The sequence below is a fragment of the Mchenga conophoros genome, linkage group LG18, assembly GCF_057382185.1.
Source record: "Mchenga conophoros isolate Kocher_MC1m ecotype Shallow Benthic linkage group LG18, M_conophoros_male_GT1.1, whole genome shotgun sequence".
NCBI classification, from domain to species: Eukaryota; Metazoa; Chordata; class Actinopteri; order Cichliformes; family Cichlidae; genus Mchenga; species Mchenga conophoros.
Window position 1 is genome coordinate 22,009,316 of NC_140543.1, and position 16,223 is coordinate 22,025,538.

Sequence of the window (16,223 nt, forward strand, 5' to 3'; positions counted from 1 at the left end):
TCCTCTCTTGTACGCCCATTGTGCTCAAGACTTCCACACTTCCCCGCAAGAAGAGATCTTTTTTTCTTTGTCTTCTTGGCAGATGCAAACTATATGAAAAAGTTACCATACTATATGAAAATACATGTTAAAGTGTTAAATGTTTACATTATAAATAGAGTCTCTTAAGGACGGTACAGCTCTGTAATATGTAGAACCCACGGGAGAGCTGTAGTCTCAGTTGGAATTGAGGCTTCTTCCTGCTTCAGTCTTTTGTCCCTCTTGAGCTCCTGTACTTCGCAAGCTGTGACATCATCAGTATGTCCTCCAAAATTACTTCAGGCTGGCAGAGGCCTACAACTTCAGCAGGTACGTTCACTGGAAAAGTTTAGTGTAGAAGTTTGAGGAGACTTATTGAGGCTAGGGTTATTCTGAGGAATCATCGGTCTCTCAGAGCCTTGTTTTTGGATTTTAAGATAAAAAGGTTTCTATCTGAAAACTTAACTGAAGCAGAAAAGCACTCTTTGGGACTTCCTTATTCTGAGCTAGAAACACACACATAGCTCAGTCATAGCTTTTGGAACATGATGCTGGTCCTGATTTCCGTTGTTTTAGTCCAAAATGATCAGATGAAAGTTTATTTTACCTCTACAGAACATAATCCAAAGAGGAATAATGAAAGATCACAAGAGGGAGACAAAATGCTAAGCTTGATGTATTAAAATTCATTGAAGTTACTTTTTGAATACAGTTGAAGCACATCATGTTGTGACCACGTGTTAGCTCTGTGATTTCTGACACGTTTTCTTTTTTTATGCCTAAAGAAAGAGGAACATACAGGAAACGGCACTTCTTCAGCAACTCAAGTCCCTGAAGAACTGAGAATGGTTATGCTCGACAGTCACATGTGATCCCATCGACTTTGTTACACGCTGGCTCACAGGTGAAGTTGAAAATGAGTCTCGAGAGCCGAGCCAACCATGGGACAGGACTGAGGGATGTCTTTGACCTTCTTGTTAAGACACCTTCAGAACGACTCCTTAGTCTGACATTCCAGTTGGGTGACTCTCCTGAAGATAAAATCATACACGCCTTGTGTCTCATCGTCCTCCACAAGGAGGTGGAAGCTCTCGACAAACTCCAGATGTTGACGGACAGCTCCCTCGCTAAGCATGTGGCCGAGAAGTGTCAGATGAGAGGAGGCAATTTGGAAGATTTTGGATCTCATTGCGGTCTTTTTGAAGCCTTAACGGGAGAATCGTTGGCAGAGCTGGCTCATGTTTTTAAAGTTTTGACAGAGCAGAGGCTGTGTGATCCACTGCTGAGAAATCTGGCATACAAGCGTGCTCTTTCTAGTGACTGCGTAAAAACAAGAAATGGTAATGACCTGGAACTATACAACTATGAATTCCTGGAGGAAGCTAAAAATGTCTGTGGGCCTGAGTGTGCAGAGTGGATGTCCCCCTCCAGTGATCAGAAGGCAGAGCCTGACTCCAATCTTCTCAGTAGTGTGGAAAAATCTCAGGTTTCATCAGCTTCATCTCTTCCCAGCCCCCTCAGTGCAAATCTCCCCTCAATGCCCTCTTACCCTACTCATCTGGAGATAAGTATGCCCTCAACAATCTTGTTTCAAGCACACGGAACCTCTCCAGGGAACCCAGGAAACCCCAAATCGAATCCTCCCGTCCTCAGCGTTAAAGAAAACAGAGCACAAAATGTGACCGAGCCACCTCAGTCATCTGAAGCTCAGCCTAAGACCACTGGATCTCCTCCATTTGACCCAAAACAAGACTCAAGTAAGTATGGCGCAGCAGCAGCAGCATCACTAGTGAGCAATGAGAGTGACACGAAATCAGACAATCAAACAAAAACGCCAAGTCCTAAACTACCGAAGACGAGTGTTCCTGGAGAAATACATGAAAGCAAAGCTGTGGAAGAAGAGGAAGAAGAAATGTTTTATGCATTTGTTATCTTGCATGCACCGGAAGATTCAGATATGGCCGAAAGCATAAAGGAGAAAATAGAAGCAGTCATTGGTGGTGAATTTGAAGGTGCGACTTTCTCTGACTTTTCCATTGCCGGAAAGACCACTATAAAGAGCATGGAGGACGCCATCAACAACTCAGCCTTCACCCTGCTGCTGCTTACCCGCAACTTCAACACTTGCATGCTGGATCTAAAGGCGAACGCTGCCCTCGTCAACTCTATAACCAAGGCACATAAATACAACACTGTGATCCCTCTGCTGCCACGAGAGAACTGCATGCCCAAACAGGATATGCCTATGGTGCTGCAGGGAGTGAATCCACTTGAAGAGAGAAAGAACTTTGAGAAAAAGATCCAAAAGTCATTGTTGCCTGCAAAAATTAAAAAACAGAGATGGATCTGGAAACAGGAGAAAGCTCAGAAACAGACAATGAAGCATTTAAATAAAATAAGCAATCTGACAATCTCAGTAGAACCAAACCTTCGACCAGGGCCCCCGACGGCTGCGTGGCACCCACAGCCAAACATTCATATTGAAAATGCTAACTACATTATGATTGGTAACGACTCTCGAATGAATGTGGATTTGGGTGGAAATGCAAACAGGGAGGATTCCAATTAAACAAAGGGGGAGCAGTGAAGCTGGACATTTTATGGCATCAGTTTATATGCTGAGAATGAAAGAAGTATTCATGTTTTTCCTGAACACTAAAGTGTTAAAGCTGTAACGACCACTATGAGGAATTTATTTGCTGTAGTTTACGTCAGTGCAATCAAACCTGTCAGCGAAAGAAATCCCAATAGAGCAGCAAAAGAGCCATTAAGTACATGAAAACAGTGTAGTAGTGATAAAGTATGCTGAACAGAGCAAGGGCCATTTTATGGTATAATTGGCATAGGAGTGCCATCTACTGACTAATAAGAGAGGCTTCCTTTTTAACCTCTTCAGCTGTATGAGCTCTTTGCAGACACTAGGGTGCAGCGCTCTTACACACTTCTCATCCATTCCCATGACTGCAGTCATCTTGCATAGTCACTGTCCAAAAAGTAATTTTAATATAATTTCCATATTCATCTCAAGTGCTGATTTGAGTATGGCCAAATGTAATCAGTTCAATTCAATTCAGTTTTACTTATATAGCGCCAAAACACAACAACAGCCGCCTCGAGGTGCTTTAAACAGTAAGGTAAAGACCCTACAATAACAGAGAGAAAACCCCAACAATCAGACGACCTTCTCTGAGCAAGTACTTGGTGACTGCAAGAAGAAAAAGCAGAACCAGGCTCAGGGAAGGGCAGCCACCTGCAGGACTGGTTGGTGGGGAGGGGAGGAAATTGCTGTGTAAACTTTGGAACAGATGTGTAACATTTGGATGATGATTAAGTTGAAATGAAGGGGAAAAATGCAACAAGAAGCAACTTGTTGACAAACGGTGATTGGTTGGAAAGATGATTTTAAAGAACTTGCTGATCGGGTCATATTCATGTCAAAACAAACTACCAGGGAAAACTTTTAAAACCTTTCAAAAGAAACGTACATTTCCAGATGTCTTTTTAGTTCTGCTGATTCTTCTTCTTCTTCTTCTTCTTTTTTTTTTTTATAGATTTACTGTTAGTGTCATTGATATTTCATTTAAGTTCTCCTTGTGTGTCACATTTTCTGATGTAATATCAAACGGTTTACTGATGGTGATGATGTCTTTGTCAAACACATTTGTGCTTTATTTCATGGTACTTTTGTCTTCTGTGACTGATCCTCAGTCTCAGTTGCTAAGAAAGCATCTCAAGTTGTTATGACCTGAACTTCTGTCATGTAAGAATTTTAGTCCGTAAGCTTTGAATTACTGACATACTTCAGAAGGTTATGAGAAACATTTGCTTTTTGCACTTTATTGTGATATAAATTTATTTTAAATAAATTGAAGATAATGATAGTTCTCACATCATTTCCACACAGTCAAAGTCAAAATGTTGATTATTAGCATGTGAGTTGTGTCGCATCACGTATATTCACCGGGCACTGAAATCTAATGCAGCATTTCTGCTATTAATTCTATTTATATGTTCTCTATTTTCAGTTTTCAAACAAAATGTTGAAAAGCTGATAATTCTTCTTGGCGTTTATTATGAGGCAGCAGACGTTGGTGGTGGTGTACTGGGACTGTCTTCTTTCTTCTGTACAATATTGTCAAAGTTATGAGCATCCTGTCTCAGAGTGATGCTGAAAAACCCACATTTCCTCCAGGCTGGATTATTGTAATTTATTATTACTGTGAGGTCCCAACAACAATCATCCAGCTGGTTTCAAATGTAAGTAAGAGTGCTGACAGAAACTAGAAAGAGAGATCGTATGCTTTTCATGTTAGGATCTCTTTATCTGCCTTTGTATATCCAGAGGTAGCTTTGAAGTCCCTCTCCTCACACACAGAGTCCTGAATGGTCTGAAGGTCACATATCTTAAAGATGCCATTCTATCACGTAAGTCTAATAGAGCACTTTGCTTTCAGACTGTGGGCTTACCTGTGGTTCCTCGAGTTTCTAAAAGTAGAATGGGAGGCAAAGACTTAAGCTTTCAGGCTGCCATGGAATCAGCTCCCAGTTTGGACCTGAGGCTCTGTATGTTGCCTGAGAATACTTGGGTATGTGGACTGGAGAAGCAACAGATCAATCCACTGACCTTTCAATTGTTAGATGACCCAATCTACCCACTGAGCCAACTGAGAAGAAGCCCAGAGCCTTCTTCTGATTATAAATTTTCTTCCACATCACATTGTCAGGTTTCTGTGTACATTTTGTAAGGATGCCAACAGTATGTAACATGATACTATGTCTGTAGCGACAGACGGTCGTACTATAACATCACACTGTGGGAGACTCTGTGCGCACCACTGATTGAATATTTTAAGCACATTTTTGAGGTGGGATGCTACTAATTCTGTCCTCATCTCCTAACACTTCAGTGAACTGCGGATCGCCTCACAGCATTAGGAGAACATGTTGAACTAGCTGGAAGTGTATTTCTCCTTGGAAACAACATCTGGGATTTAGTTAACTCCACCTTGGTTTATATTACACTGTGGCGACTCCTGTCAGGACTGAGCAGACTGGGTGGGTGGATCGCGCGTGCGCAGTGCGCTCCATCCTCCGATCAGTGCGGCAGGAAAAGCGCAGGGGAGACGCCGCCGAGATACAGAGGGTGAGAAAACAGTTAGGAAAGGGGAAAAAAGAAGAAGAAGGAGAGCGGCATGAACACCAACAGCCAACTCGGTGTGACCGGGGAAGTGCCCCGTGGTGCCGGGCTCTAGCGCTCCTCCCGTGCCACACAGCTGCTCCGTTATGTCGGGAGACCGGAGGATAGTAATGTCAGGGAATGGAGGAAATCTTCAGAAATCCTGCCACTAAACTGCGCCGTGCTGCCAGGGTTTAAGGCTATCACGGAAACGTAACGCTGAGGATGGAGCTCATATGAACCGAGGGGCGCCGTTTCATTTCCAACTCGTCGTGCTCTCAGAAACCAGGCCAAAGTTGTTGGGTTTTTTTCCCCCTTTGATTCTTTTCGGTTTTTTTGGGAGAAGGAAATTTTGGTGCATTGAATTCCTCTGGACGGGATGTTATCCGCAGTCAGGAGGAACTCCTGCAGACTGAGCCTCCAGCAGCAGCAGTAAAGCAGCGGGTCCCTCACAGTGAAACAATGGGAGATGCGGCAGATGACAGAGGGATGAGACGGACCTTCATCGTCCCTGCCATCAAGAGCTTCGATCACTACGACTTCACCAGGGCCAAGATATCATGCAGTCTGACGTGGCTGGTGGCCAAGGCTTTCGGCTCGGGTAGGTGGTGCCTCGCTCCTCCTTTCCCTTTTTTTTAAATTTATTTTTTGGATGAGAATAGTGGAAAACGCTGTTAAGATAATTATCTAACGTGTAATAATAAGGCCTGCTGTCGTGTCGGACCAGAGGGTGTGCAAGTGAGACTGTTTTGTAAACAGCATCCTGTAATCAGACTCTCACTGTGACAGACAAACACAATTAAACCTCGTTATTAGGGCAAGAAATCTTCCCATTATTTCCCATTCAAAGTCCTATTTAACCGCACACTAACCTGGAGTCTATATGAAGGCTTAAACTAGCTGGAGCCCATAATAATGTCTCTCCTGGTTACATTAGGCTGGGTTTCTAAAGTCAGTCCATATGTCATATCAGCCTCACTGTATCCCTCCACTATTGGTTCAGGATTATTGGTTTAACCTTTTGCCGACCTGCTGCTAATTATTCCCAATAGCAGAAGTCAGGTTGGACAGATCGGATCAGCTTCTGCTCATAACTTCAGTTTAGGACTGTAACTTGTTGGTATATTAAGAGAATAATAGTTTGGTCTTAAAAGAAAAAAAAAATCAAAATACTCCCCGGAAGAATGGATTATAAATAAAATGCACACGTGCATTTATTCACATGCATAAAATATGATCATTGAAGTAATCAGTGGGCTGAACCAAGCACAGACTCTTCTGCTTTGGCTAATTGTGTTTTTAATAATGGCAAACTTGCTTTTCTCTACATCAGGCCATCTGATAAATGTTGACTAATGATTATTAAACCCAAAGTTTGTGCCGAAACTTTAATTTTATCATTACATAAAGTGAAGAAAAATGGCAAAGAACCCATAAACACATGAGTTTCATCACATTTACTTAGTGGAAAAAACATTTAAATGATTACAATGAAGTTTTTTCATATCTCCTCCTGAAATGATTCTGTGTGTCTAACAGCTGCTTAGAGCTCACAGGTTCCAGGCAGCCCAGTGTTAGCTGTAGCTTCTTCTGTCATGGTGGTGTTTTCATGTGGATCTCTGTCTGTATATGTGACAGCATGTGTGTGTACCTCAGCGTTAGCCTGTCTCTTGTACTCTGTGAAACATCTCGGCCTCATAAAGACGGAGCAATTCCAGCATCGTCTGAGCCCAGAGGTTCATCCAGCTGTTAATGAAGTCTTTCAACATCTGCGTGGACACTACACAGACAGACAATGAGGCAGACCTCATTGATCTTACAGCGTTTACCAATGTGAGCACTACGTTACTTTTCTTCAGCCTCAGGAGCAATGACATGGTGGAGAGACATGCAGGATAGTAGTGTGTGAGAAGGCCAAGCTTGGTTGTGCAGGACCCTGCGGCTGTTGCAGCATGCTGCTGCTGCCACTTTGGTGGGGTTTTTTCCTCCCTCCGTGCCTCCGGTGACACAGTTTCAGCTCCCAGCACCGGCGAGAACTGTGGCCCAATTCATAACCGGTCCTCAGAGTCCTGTTTGGCCTAGATAGGAAGCATGAGCTATGGCTTGAGTCCGGTGGTGCTCAGTGGGAACAGCTCTGTGCCCATCAGTTTAAAGTTTGTGCCCCAACTTCAGAGAAATGGATCTGCATGCCATATATGTGTCTAAATATATACAACCCTGAAAATCTATCCTTTTTAAAGCTGCAGACTGATATCACATGAGCTGAAAAGATCAGCAACAGAGTTTGTGATTAGTGTGTGTGTGTGAAATAAACAATAAACTTTTGAGAGCTCCACGTTGGCATCAGATGAACTTAAAACAACAAAGGTCGCCTGAGTTTTTCAGCAGCACGGCCACAGTGCTAACTATTAATAGAATAGAGTATTCAAGGATGTTCTGGATAACGAGAAGCACCGAGTTTGGTTCTCTAGGTGCTCGTGGTTGTTACTGGCCTTTAGTTGACCTTATTTTAGGTGCTCCAGTGTAAATGCGCTCCCCAGCTACTACATCAGAAACTTAATGATATCTGACGTGTAACGAGCGGAGTTGTTGAGACCATAGATATTAGACTTACATCTACCACATCGACAGGAACATAACGTGAGTGTTCTTGGTGCTCCATGTCTGGTAGCTTATGCATTCACCAACAGTTTTCAAACAAGATGTCAGTGTTGTTTTCACACAAATGACCAAAGAAGTCTTTAAAGGTTTAAAGGGACTACTAATAATCAAGATGAGCACTAAACTAGACCCAGTAAAACTAATATGTATTCTATTTAAACATAGAGCTCTAAGGCAGCAGATATAAACGCTGCTGAGCGGTAATCCCAGAGGTCTCCAGGGGAGCAGTCTTCTCCATGTGGACTTCCTGTGGCAGCTACTTCCTGTCTGTTTCCTCTTTGATGGCCAACACAAAGGAGAGAGTTTTTACTTGACCAGGCAAATTTTCATGAACTCTACAAAAGCGGGGCTCTTCGTCCTAGCCTGCTCTAGCTCCTTGTTTAATTGTTTTATTGACCTTTAAGTGTAAAAGGTCATGTGATTTCTTTAGGACTTTAAAGTGACACAGAAAGCATTATTATCCAAGATCGTTGTCACAGCTCTTTGTGTGGAGTGCAGCTAAACAGTTCCAACAAAAGTGTAACTATCAGACACCAAAGTCGCAGCGATGTGAGCTCCTCTCTGCTAATCAACTTTATACTTCTTATAAAAACTCGACTGATTTTTGAACGCTGAGGCTGGATGCAGGAGGGCTTGTTATGGAGCCGTTTAACATCTGCCTGTTGCTTTAAATATCTCTTTTCATCACCCGCTGTCGAAGCACAGGGAGGCTTGTGCTAACCACAGCCACTGGAAAACTGCTGAGGTTTGATCACAAGCCTAATAAGAGTTTTTTTTCCCTGCACTGAGCTTTACATATTTGATTTTTTTTAAAGTTGTTTGGTAAAGCTTTTTCTTCCACACGGTTTTTCTTGTTTCGAAGAGGAAAGCTGTACCTTTAAGATGGATTCCTTCAGTGTCCTTTGTTTTCCTCAGGGTGATTCAGACGCAGGCAGAGAGGAAATGACCCTACACACCAGGAATACACGCGTATTGAAGCACACAGTCTTTTAAAAGTGTGTCACACACATTCTTATACAGGCATCTTGTCTGAAAGTCATGCCTGTGGGATGGAAGTTCATATGCGCAGTATGTATGTCATTCAGTGATAGATTAATGACTAGTTCAGCTGTGAGTCACAACCTGTGGTTAACAACAGCATAGTAGGATGAAAAGGATCCGGAGTGAGTGACTTCTAGAAGCTGTTTTGTGTGTGTGTCTGTTTCTGTTTGGCTATTTTCTTCAAATCAGATTTACAGGATGAGGTAACAGGATTAGAAGGTGCTTCATGCTTTGTAACACACACTTCCACCAACACTAACACAGGCTCTGAATTGGACATGCAGTAGACCTCCTGACATGTGTTGATTACATTCTGAAAGTTTGTGAGTGTCTGTGTGTTAGAGTGTAGCGAATTGTAGCAAAGACGGGAAAAGCAGAGCATAAAATTCAGGTTTCATTTTTATTATCTGTTTGATTCTCTGTGTGATTGTTTCTTAGCATTGATGCCTTCGGGAGTGTTCAAATCCTTCGTGGCGTAGATTCAACAAGGTTAAAGGTGAAAGTTGGACAGAAACGTTCCTCAGATTTTGCTCCATGTTGACACAATAGCGTCACACAGTTGTTCGCTGCACATCCATGATGTGAATCTCCAGTTCCAGCACATTCTGAAGGCGCTCTGTTGGGCAGAGAACTGGTGACTGTGGAGGTCGTTTGAGTACAGTGAGGTCATTGTCGTGTTCAAGAAGCCAGTTTGAGATGATTTGAGTTTTGTTATCGTGCTGGAAACAGTCGTCAGACGATGGGTTCACTGTGGTCAAAAGAGGCGCATGCCTCGTTCAGGGTCTCTTAAATCAACTTTCTTCCCCATTCGGGTGCTCGGACCATGTCTGCATGGCTAAATGCATTGAGTTGCTGCCATTATTGCATATTTGTGTTAACGAGCAGTTGAACAGGTGTGCCTAATGAAGTAGCAGGTGAGTGTTTTTGTGGCCACAGTGTTGAGTTTGGCATGTTGTCCATCATCATCTTGTTTTTTGGGTTAGCAAGGCACATCCGTAGCCTGCATGGGTGCATCGCACAGAAGCAGAGCTACTAGGTATTCACTATTTAAAAAAAACAAACCTGGAGCACAGACTTCCTGAATGGCCTGTTAGTAAAATGAACCACATGGGACGCTATAATTTGTGAAGCACTGACACAGAACAGAGAGAGCTGAGAGGTCCTGTTCAGTGAGCGTCATTAGCAGACAGCTAGTAGCTCCAGTCACCTGTTTCCAAGCCCACCTGTCTCTGTAGGTGGCTATGGTCTTAATTATATTAGCATAATATAATTTAAATGAGTAAGATCTGTGGAAATAAAAGGAAATAACCGTCCCGTGCAGCTTCATGAAGACCAAAACTGAATTTGATTTGTTTATTTCTGCTGTAAAAGTAGAATGGTCTCAAGTGGCCATATGAGGAACTGCAGGTGCGAACTTTGACCTGTCTCATTTTCTGTTTCTGTATTACCCCTCAGATGCAGTGCCAGAGGAGCTGGCTGAGCCTTTCTACAGGGACCAATACAACCAGGAGCACCTGAAGCCTCCGGTCGCCTGCCTGCTTCAGTCTGCAGAGCTCTACTGCCGGGCGGGAAGCCTGATCCTCCGCAGCGATGCTGTCAAACCGTTACTGGGACACAATGCTGTCATTCAGGCGCTGGCCCAGAAAGGCCTGTACGTCACAGACAAGGACAGACTGGTCACAGAGAGGGATCTGACCAGCACACCCATAAACATGGTGAGTGGAGATGTTTTTGGCAGAATGCCTGAATGAGTTCAGTGAAAAAGTAGGTGACACAGAAGGATTTCTCTGCCTCAATGAGCATTTATTCGTTAGATGTTTTTCATGAGCGTGGACAGCGACGTCTTTTGGATTTCAAAGCATGTGTGGATTCACATTTAAAATCCAAAGATCCCGGTATGGTATTATCCGTGTAGGCGTTATGTGTGAAATGTGTGATGACCAGTGTTGGTCAAGTTGCTTGAAAAAAGTAATCAATAACTAATTACTGATTACTTCCCCAAAAGTAATTAATTACTTAGTTACTTTTTAAAAACACGATTTACAACCTGAATAGGTGATAAAGCGATATATCTTTCAGCCCAATTCTACTTTTTCTGCATAATCCATCATACAAAATGTAATCAAATGGAAAAGTCTCTTTTTAAAACTTGTTTTATTAGTTTTAATCTTTTAACTTCATGCATCAAGCAGAAATTAAATTATATGCAACATTCTCTGACTGGAAGAAATTTGTTTAATATTTAAACCTATTTTCTGCACATTCCAGCACATAAAATAAAATATTTTTTGTGTGTTTACACTCAGTCTTTCAAATAGATGCAAGTAAAACACAGCAGAAAATAAATAAAATAATAAAAGACTCAGTGGTCCTGTTGCTCTATTTTCACCTGTAAAGCAGGAGTAGGGTAGGCGGAGGTTTACCCTGGTGCAGAGTTTCTCTCTGAGTTTCCCATTACGTCGTTGCGCACTCGGTGCTTGCTCGGAAGTTTAGGGGTTTTTTTCGCTGTAAAAAGAAGTTTTCTTCCCACGCACAACGGACGCTAATGTTTTTGTCACTTTTTATGGAATCAAACTCAAAGTAAGGTCAGTACTTCCACGCTTTAAACGCTGCACGCTCATACTCTCTCCCGCACTCTATATATTATCCATTGCTGATCTGCACACAGCTGTTGTCACGAACGTCACACTCGCTTACGTCACTGTCATGAGACATTCTCGCAAAAAATCACGGTTTTAGTAACGCAGTAACGCAGCGTTCCTACGGGAAAGTAACTGTAATCTAATTACCGTTTTTGCGATAGTAATCCCTTACTTTACTCGCTACTTGAAAAAAGTAATCAGATTACAGTAACGCGTTATAAGTAACAAATAAGGCGTTACTGCCCATCTCTGGTGACGACATCAATTAAATCTCTGCAAATGTACGCATGTGCTCACATGTATCATACTTTGTTTATAGTGACTGTTTACTCACATATTTTCATAAATCCTTTAGAAAATGTTCAAACAGCACAGAAACGGTGCCGGCGTTTCCCAGACCCCAATTTATTTTCAAATTGTTTGGTTTATCTGACAAAATTTCCAAAACTATTCACAACAGAGAAACCTGCAAACCCTCACTGCTCACTTTGAGGAAGTGGAAGCAGAAATGTGTGACTTTAAACATCATTTTAATCAATTAACCAGACAGCAGCTTTATTTGATTACACAGTTAGAAATAATTATACTGGCACTAATATGACCGTGGCTGTTACTGTGTGCTTTGCTGTGTGCCAACCTCATGTGGAATACGTATGAGTCGTACTGTTAAACCATCCTCACAGATCTGTCTTCTTGCAAGTAAAACAACGGCTAATGATGGGTTTCCTATAGCAAACTGTTCCTCACTGTTTAGCCACTGAATACAGCGCAAACTTGACTCAGGTCACCTCACTAAGAGATATTACACGTATAGTCGTGTGCTGTCAAAACTACATTCTGGACTGGATGGAAAACATTACAGTGTAGCGGCGTTACGTCATCGAATAAAAGCTCATTGTGAGGTTTGCGTAAAACATGTCAGAAAATGGTAAATTTAAATAAAAAAAAAACGCCCTGAGGTGAGTGTAGTTGTCATTTGATGCTATATAACTGAAATTGAATTGAAATTGAAAAAACTACTTGGCTTACTAGCTAACCGATGTCGTCTAATTGGTTGTTGGTCCAATCAAAGCAATGGTGGAACAAAACAAAGATGATCAGTTTGCTGTCGTATAAAACAGTCAGACCAGATTTCTCTCTCTCTCAAATAAAAAAAGGCTTCATCTTTGCTTGAAATATAATTGAAACAGTTACAGTAACTATTGATAATTTCCGATTGATCTACAAATTGATTGTCTCATATAAAGCCGTAATAATGTTGTCACCTTTTACAAGCTGTGAGAGGAGCTCACAATAGTGTATTTTGCTTTAGTTCTGATAGGATGGTGAGTTGATGCCTGCAGATCTACACACACTGCTAACACATGCACGGCTGGAGCCCGGGCACTTCTGCTGACGCCAAAAGGTGTCTGCATTGCAGTGCACCGTTTCCTTCTCCTCCCTCCCTCTCTCTCTCTCCACCCCTCTCCATCCTTCTTCCACCTTCACTCTCTCGGCCTCTCTCAGCGTTTCTCGTCTTTCTCTGTCTTTGCGTCACGTTAACTCTACTTAATGCGTGAAATTAAGCCAGAAATGATTTTCTCCTGAATTTTGGTGCAGTTAGCACTTTTCATTAAGCCTGCCTGTGCCGCTGCATTTTTCTCAGGCTGTAGCTGAATTTTATTAGCCCTCATTTTCAGCTCCAAGAGGTAATTCAAAGTTACGCAGCCAATTGAATTTTCGTGTCTGTGTTTGGTTGTACTCTTTGCCTCCTTCAGCGCGTGAGTGAGGTTTTCTTGAAGGTTGCCGCAGCGCTAAATGACCCCATGTCCTTGCACACCTGTAGAAGTGCACATAAGGACCGGCGTGTGTCCACACGCCTCCGTCTTTGTGTGCTTCAGGTGATTTAGTGACAGTCGTTAAGTAAACAAATGGAGCCCATCGACTCTCTAACTCATCGACCTTCATTTGTCTGACGCGCCGGCAGGCTATTAGTTAATCTCTCTGGTCTTATTGTTACTCTGTGTCCTTGTGATTTCATTAGATTGCCTCTGCAAAGCAGAGGATCTGTATGTATTTATGGACTCAGCAGGATCATTTCGGTCACACTAGAGTTGAGGCTTTTCATTTTGGGTTATGGTATATCTGCAGAGAAAATGATGAGCTCATGGTTTTCTCAGTGCTGTGCTACAGAAGAATAACTCATGTCAGGAGAGGGAGGAGGAAGGGAGGGGAGCGTGGCAGTTTGTCAGAGACCGAATGGATATATAGAGAGAGCGAGAGGAAAAAGTGGGGGAGATGTAGTTTGGCGGCTGCCATTTGGTTGCTGTCCAGGAGGAAAAGCAGGAAAGTAGAGCAAGAAAAGAGGGGAAAGGGTGAGTGTGGGAAGAGCTTTGGAAAAGATGTGAAGGAGGTATTGCCTTTCTGGCGGTCATGAGGACACGTGTGTGCCAGAGTATGTGTGGAAAAGGCCCCGTGTTAATATGGCCATCTGGAAAGACGGGAGAGGAGGAGGAGGGGGGGGGGGGAGGGGGGCATGACGGAGGAGGGGAGGAGCGGCATACGTGGGGAAGAGGGAGGGTTAGAGGAGAGGAGGGAGGAAGACGTGATGTGCACTACTGCAGCACTGTGGAGGGTGGGGCTCACACTGAGTCAAAGAACGTCTGGCGCACAAATTAGAGCTCCTTTAATTGCCCGTCTTCAAATTCACACCTCCGTGGAGCAGATGGAGTCAGATGTCCGGTGGCGTGTACAAGGCCTGCTTTATTTTCTCATTCCTCTTTGACTCGTCGCCCTCAGTGTTAAAACACTGAAACGAGAAAGTGACAAATGAGAGAGTGAGAGACGGAGCCTGAGCAGTAACTGATTTTTCTCTGCAGAGGGGCGTGTATCCCTCCATCAGCTCTCTGTTGAATAACGCAGAAAAATTTGGAGATTTTTGCAGATGTTTGCAAAAGAAAGACGGCTATCAGTCTCCACATCTGGGTAGAGGCAGGCGTGTAGGTGTAAAGTTGTGCAGTACAACCACTTGCGGGGCTCAGATGTCCCTGCACTTGTGATGTTTGTGGAGAATGACTTTTATTGTCTGTTTGCTTGGCTGTATTTTGTGCTTTACTATAAATGCCTTTGATCAGGGACACACGCACGCACACAGCTGTGGGAATGAATACCGATGAATTCCTGTTAGAAAATGTGCACGAGCGTACTGCAGCGCTTTACATGACAGGCGTCTGCCATCTCCACAGCCTTATAAGGCGTGTCTGTCACCGTGAGTGCTTTCTGTGCACAGACACGCACCACAAAGGTCTTTGTGGAGGCATAATAGATGGCACATGGCTCTTAAAATCTTGTTGTATTATCAACAGTAGCGTCTTTTTCCCCTGTGGATATCTGACCAGTCTGTAAATATGTAAGCAGCGACTGAAAACTGCCCGTCCTGCTCATCCTCATCTTTCAGGCTCACACTTTTATGTTCATCCCCATTACTCCAACATACATGCACATGGACATCGTGGACTATAATTTCTGCACAGGCTATTATTCTTGCAGCATTAGTGGGCACTCAGACAAAAAACCAGCCCTGCTTTAAAACAATGTTAAGTGGCTGTGTAGGTGCGAGCACATTGTGTCAGGTACTCTCTAGTGCACTTTGAGTACCGGAGCCATTCATTTGAATTGAATGTCAAACACTGCAGTGGGTTTTACTGGATACAACTCAGGATTTTACAAGTCTGGAAAGTTATCAGGGCAGCGCGCTACTATCTTTCATCGCTCAGGCTGCAGGGTAAACAGCAGAAATTGCCCTTCATCTAATCTGCCAGGAATGTGCCTGTGTGGACCTATGGTGGTACTGCTGTGTGTACTGTAAAGACTCTGAAAACCACTGGAGGGGTTAGCTGTTACAAAGCTAAAATATATAGAAGAGAAAAAGTTGGGTCAAACGCACTGCACTGAGACTTAACTTTTTTTGTGTTTTTTGGACTTTTACGATTTTAGTTTTTTCTATTTTCTGGTGTTTTCTTAAGTTACAGTCCTCTCAGGGCCACCATACTTTTGCCATGGCGAGGCTTCCATCCGTCCATTTAACAGGTTACTGTCAGTAACTTTGTTTTACTTTGACCCACAAAGTCAGTGGAAAACAGAATTGTTTCCCATCCACGGTGGGAGGGACTTAATTAGCTTCTGTTTCTCTGCATAGACCACAGAGCTGCTTCAGTATGGGCAGTCTTACATTACCATAAAGAATAAAGAGAGCTACAGTAACTGTTGTCTGTCCTACCAGGTTACAGAGAGTTATGTGCCTTAACTAATGTTCTCCATAAAATATGACAAATAAAATGCTGGATGTCAGTGCTTTTTTTTTTTCCTGATATAAAAAAAATGTCAGCTTAAAAACATCCTTATTTAAAAAATGAACATAAGTGATTTGTCACAATCATTTAAATTCATGTGGCTTCTCTGCTCAGAGCCCTGCACACACTCATGCACACACCTACCCAAGCCTCTAACCAATATTAAAGATTTAGTAGTTTTATGTAAATGACTTAAGAAAAGCTTCAATCACAGAAAAAGCTCAGCGAGTTTCATTTAAATCACGGTATTTCACTCTTTAGCTTCGCTCTAAGCTGCTTGGCGTCTCTCTCCGTTCGTCTGTCCAGCCGTCAGCCAGACGTCCTGCAGCACATCTGGAGGAGAATGCACACAAT

At 42.9% G+C, this 16,223-nt stretch overlaps 2 protein-coding genes across 5 annotated transcripts in view; both read left to right on the forward strand.

Moving 5' to 3' along the window:
* The first annotated feature begins 271 nt into the window (after positions 1–271).
* Positions 272–3,897, forward strand: ticam1 (TIR domain containing adaptor molecule 1). Its single transcript, XM_085255206.1, has 2 exons — positions 272–348; positions 804–3,897. Exon 2 carries the CDS (start codon positions 935–937, stop codon positions 2,585–2,587), a length of 1,653 nt encoding a protein of 550 aa, XP_085111332.1. The 5' UTR covers positions 272–348; positions 804–934; the 3' UTR covers positions 2,588–3,897.
* Positions 3,898–5,072: 1,175 nt separating this feature from the next.
* Positions 5,073–16,223, forward strand: part of camsap2b (calmodulin regulated spectrin-associated protein family, member 2b) — a 34,693-nt gene continuing 23,542 nt past the window's right edge. For all 4 annotated transcript variants that reach the window (XM_085254741.1, XM_085254743.1, XM_085254742.1 and 1 more), the window contains exons 1-2: positions 5,073–5,795; positions 10,352–10,611. In XM_085254741.1, coding sequence (XP_085110867.1) covers positions 5,657–5,795; positions 10,352–10,611 — 399 coding nt within the window. In that variant the 5' untranslated portion in view covers positions 5,073–5,656. The remainder of the gene's footprint in view (positions 5,796–10,351; positions 10,612–16,223) is intronic.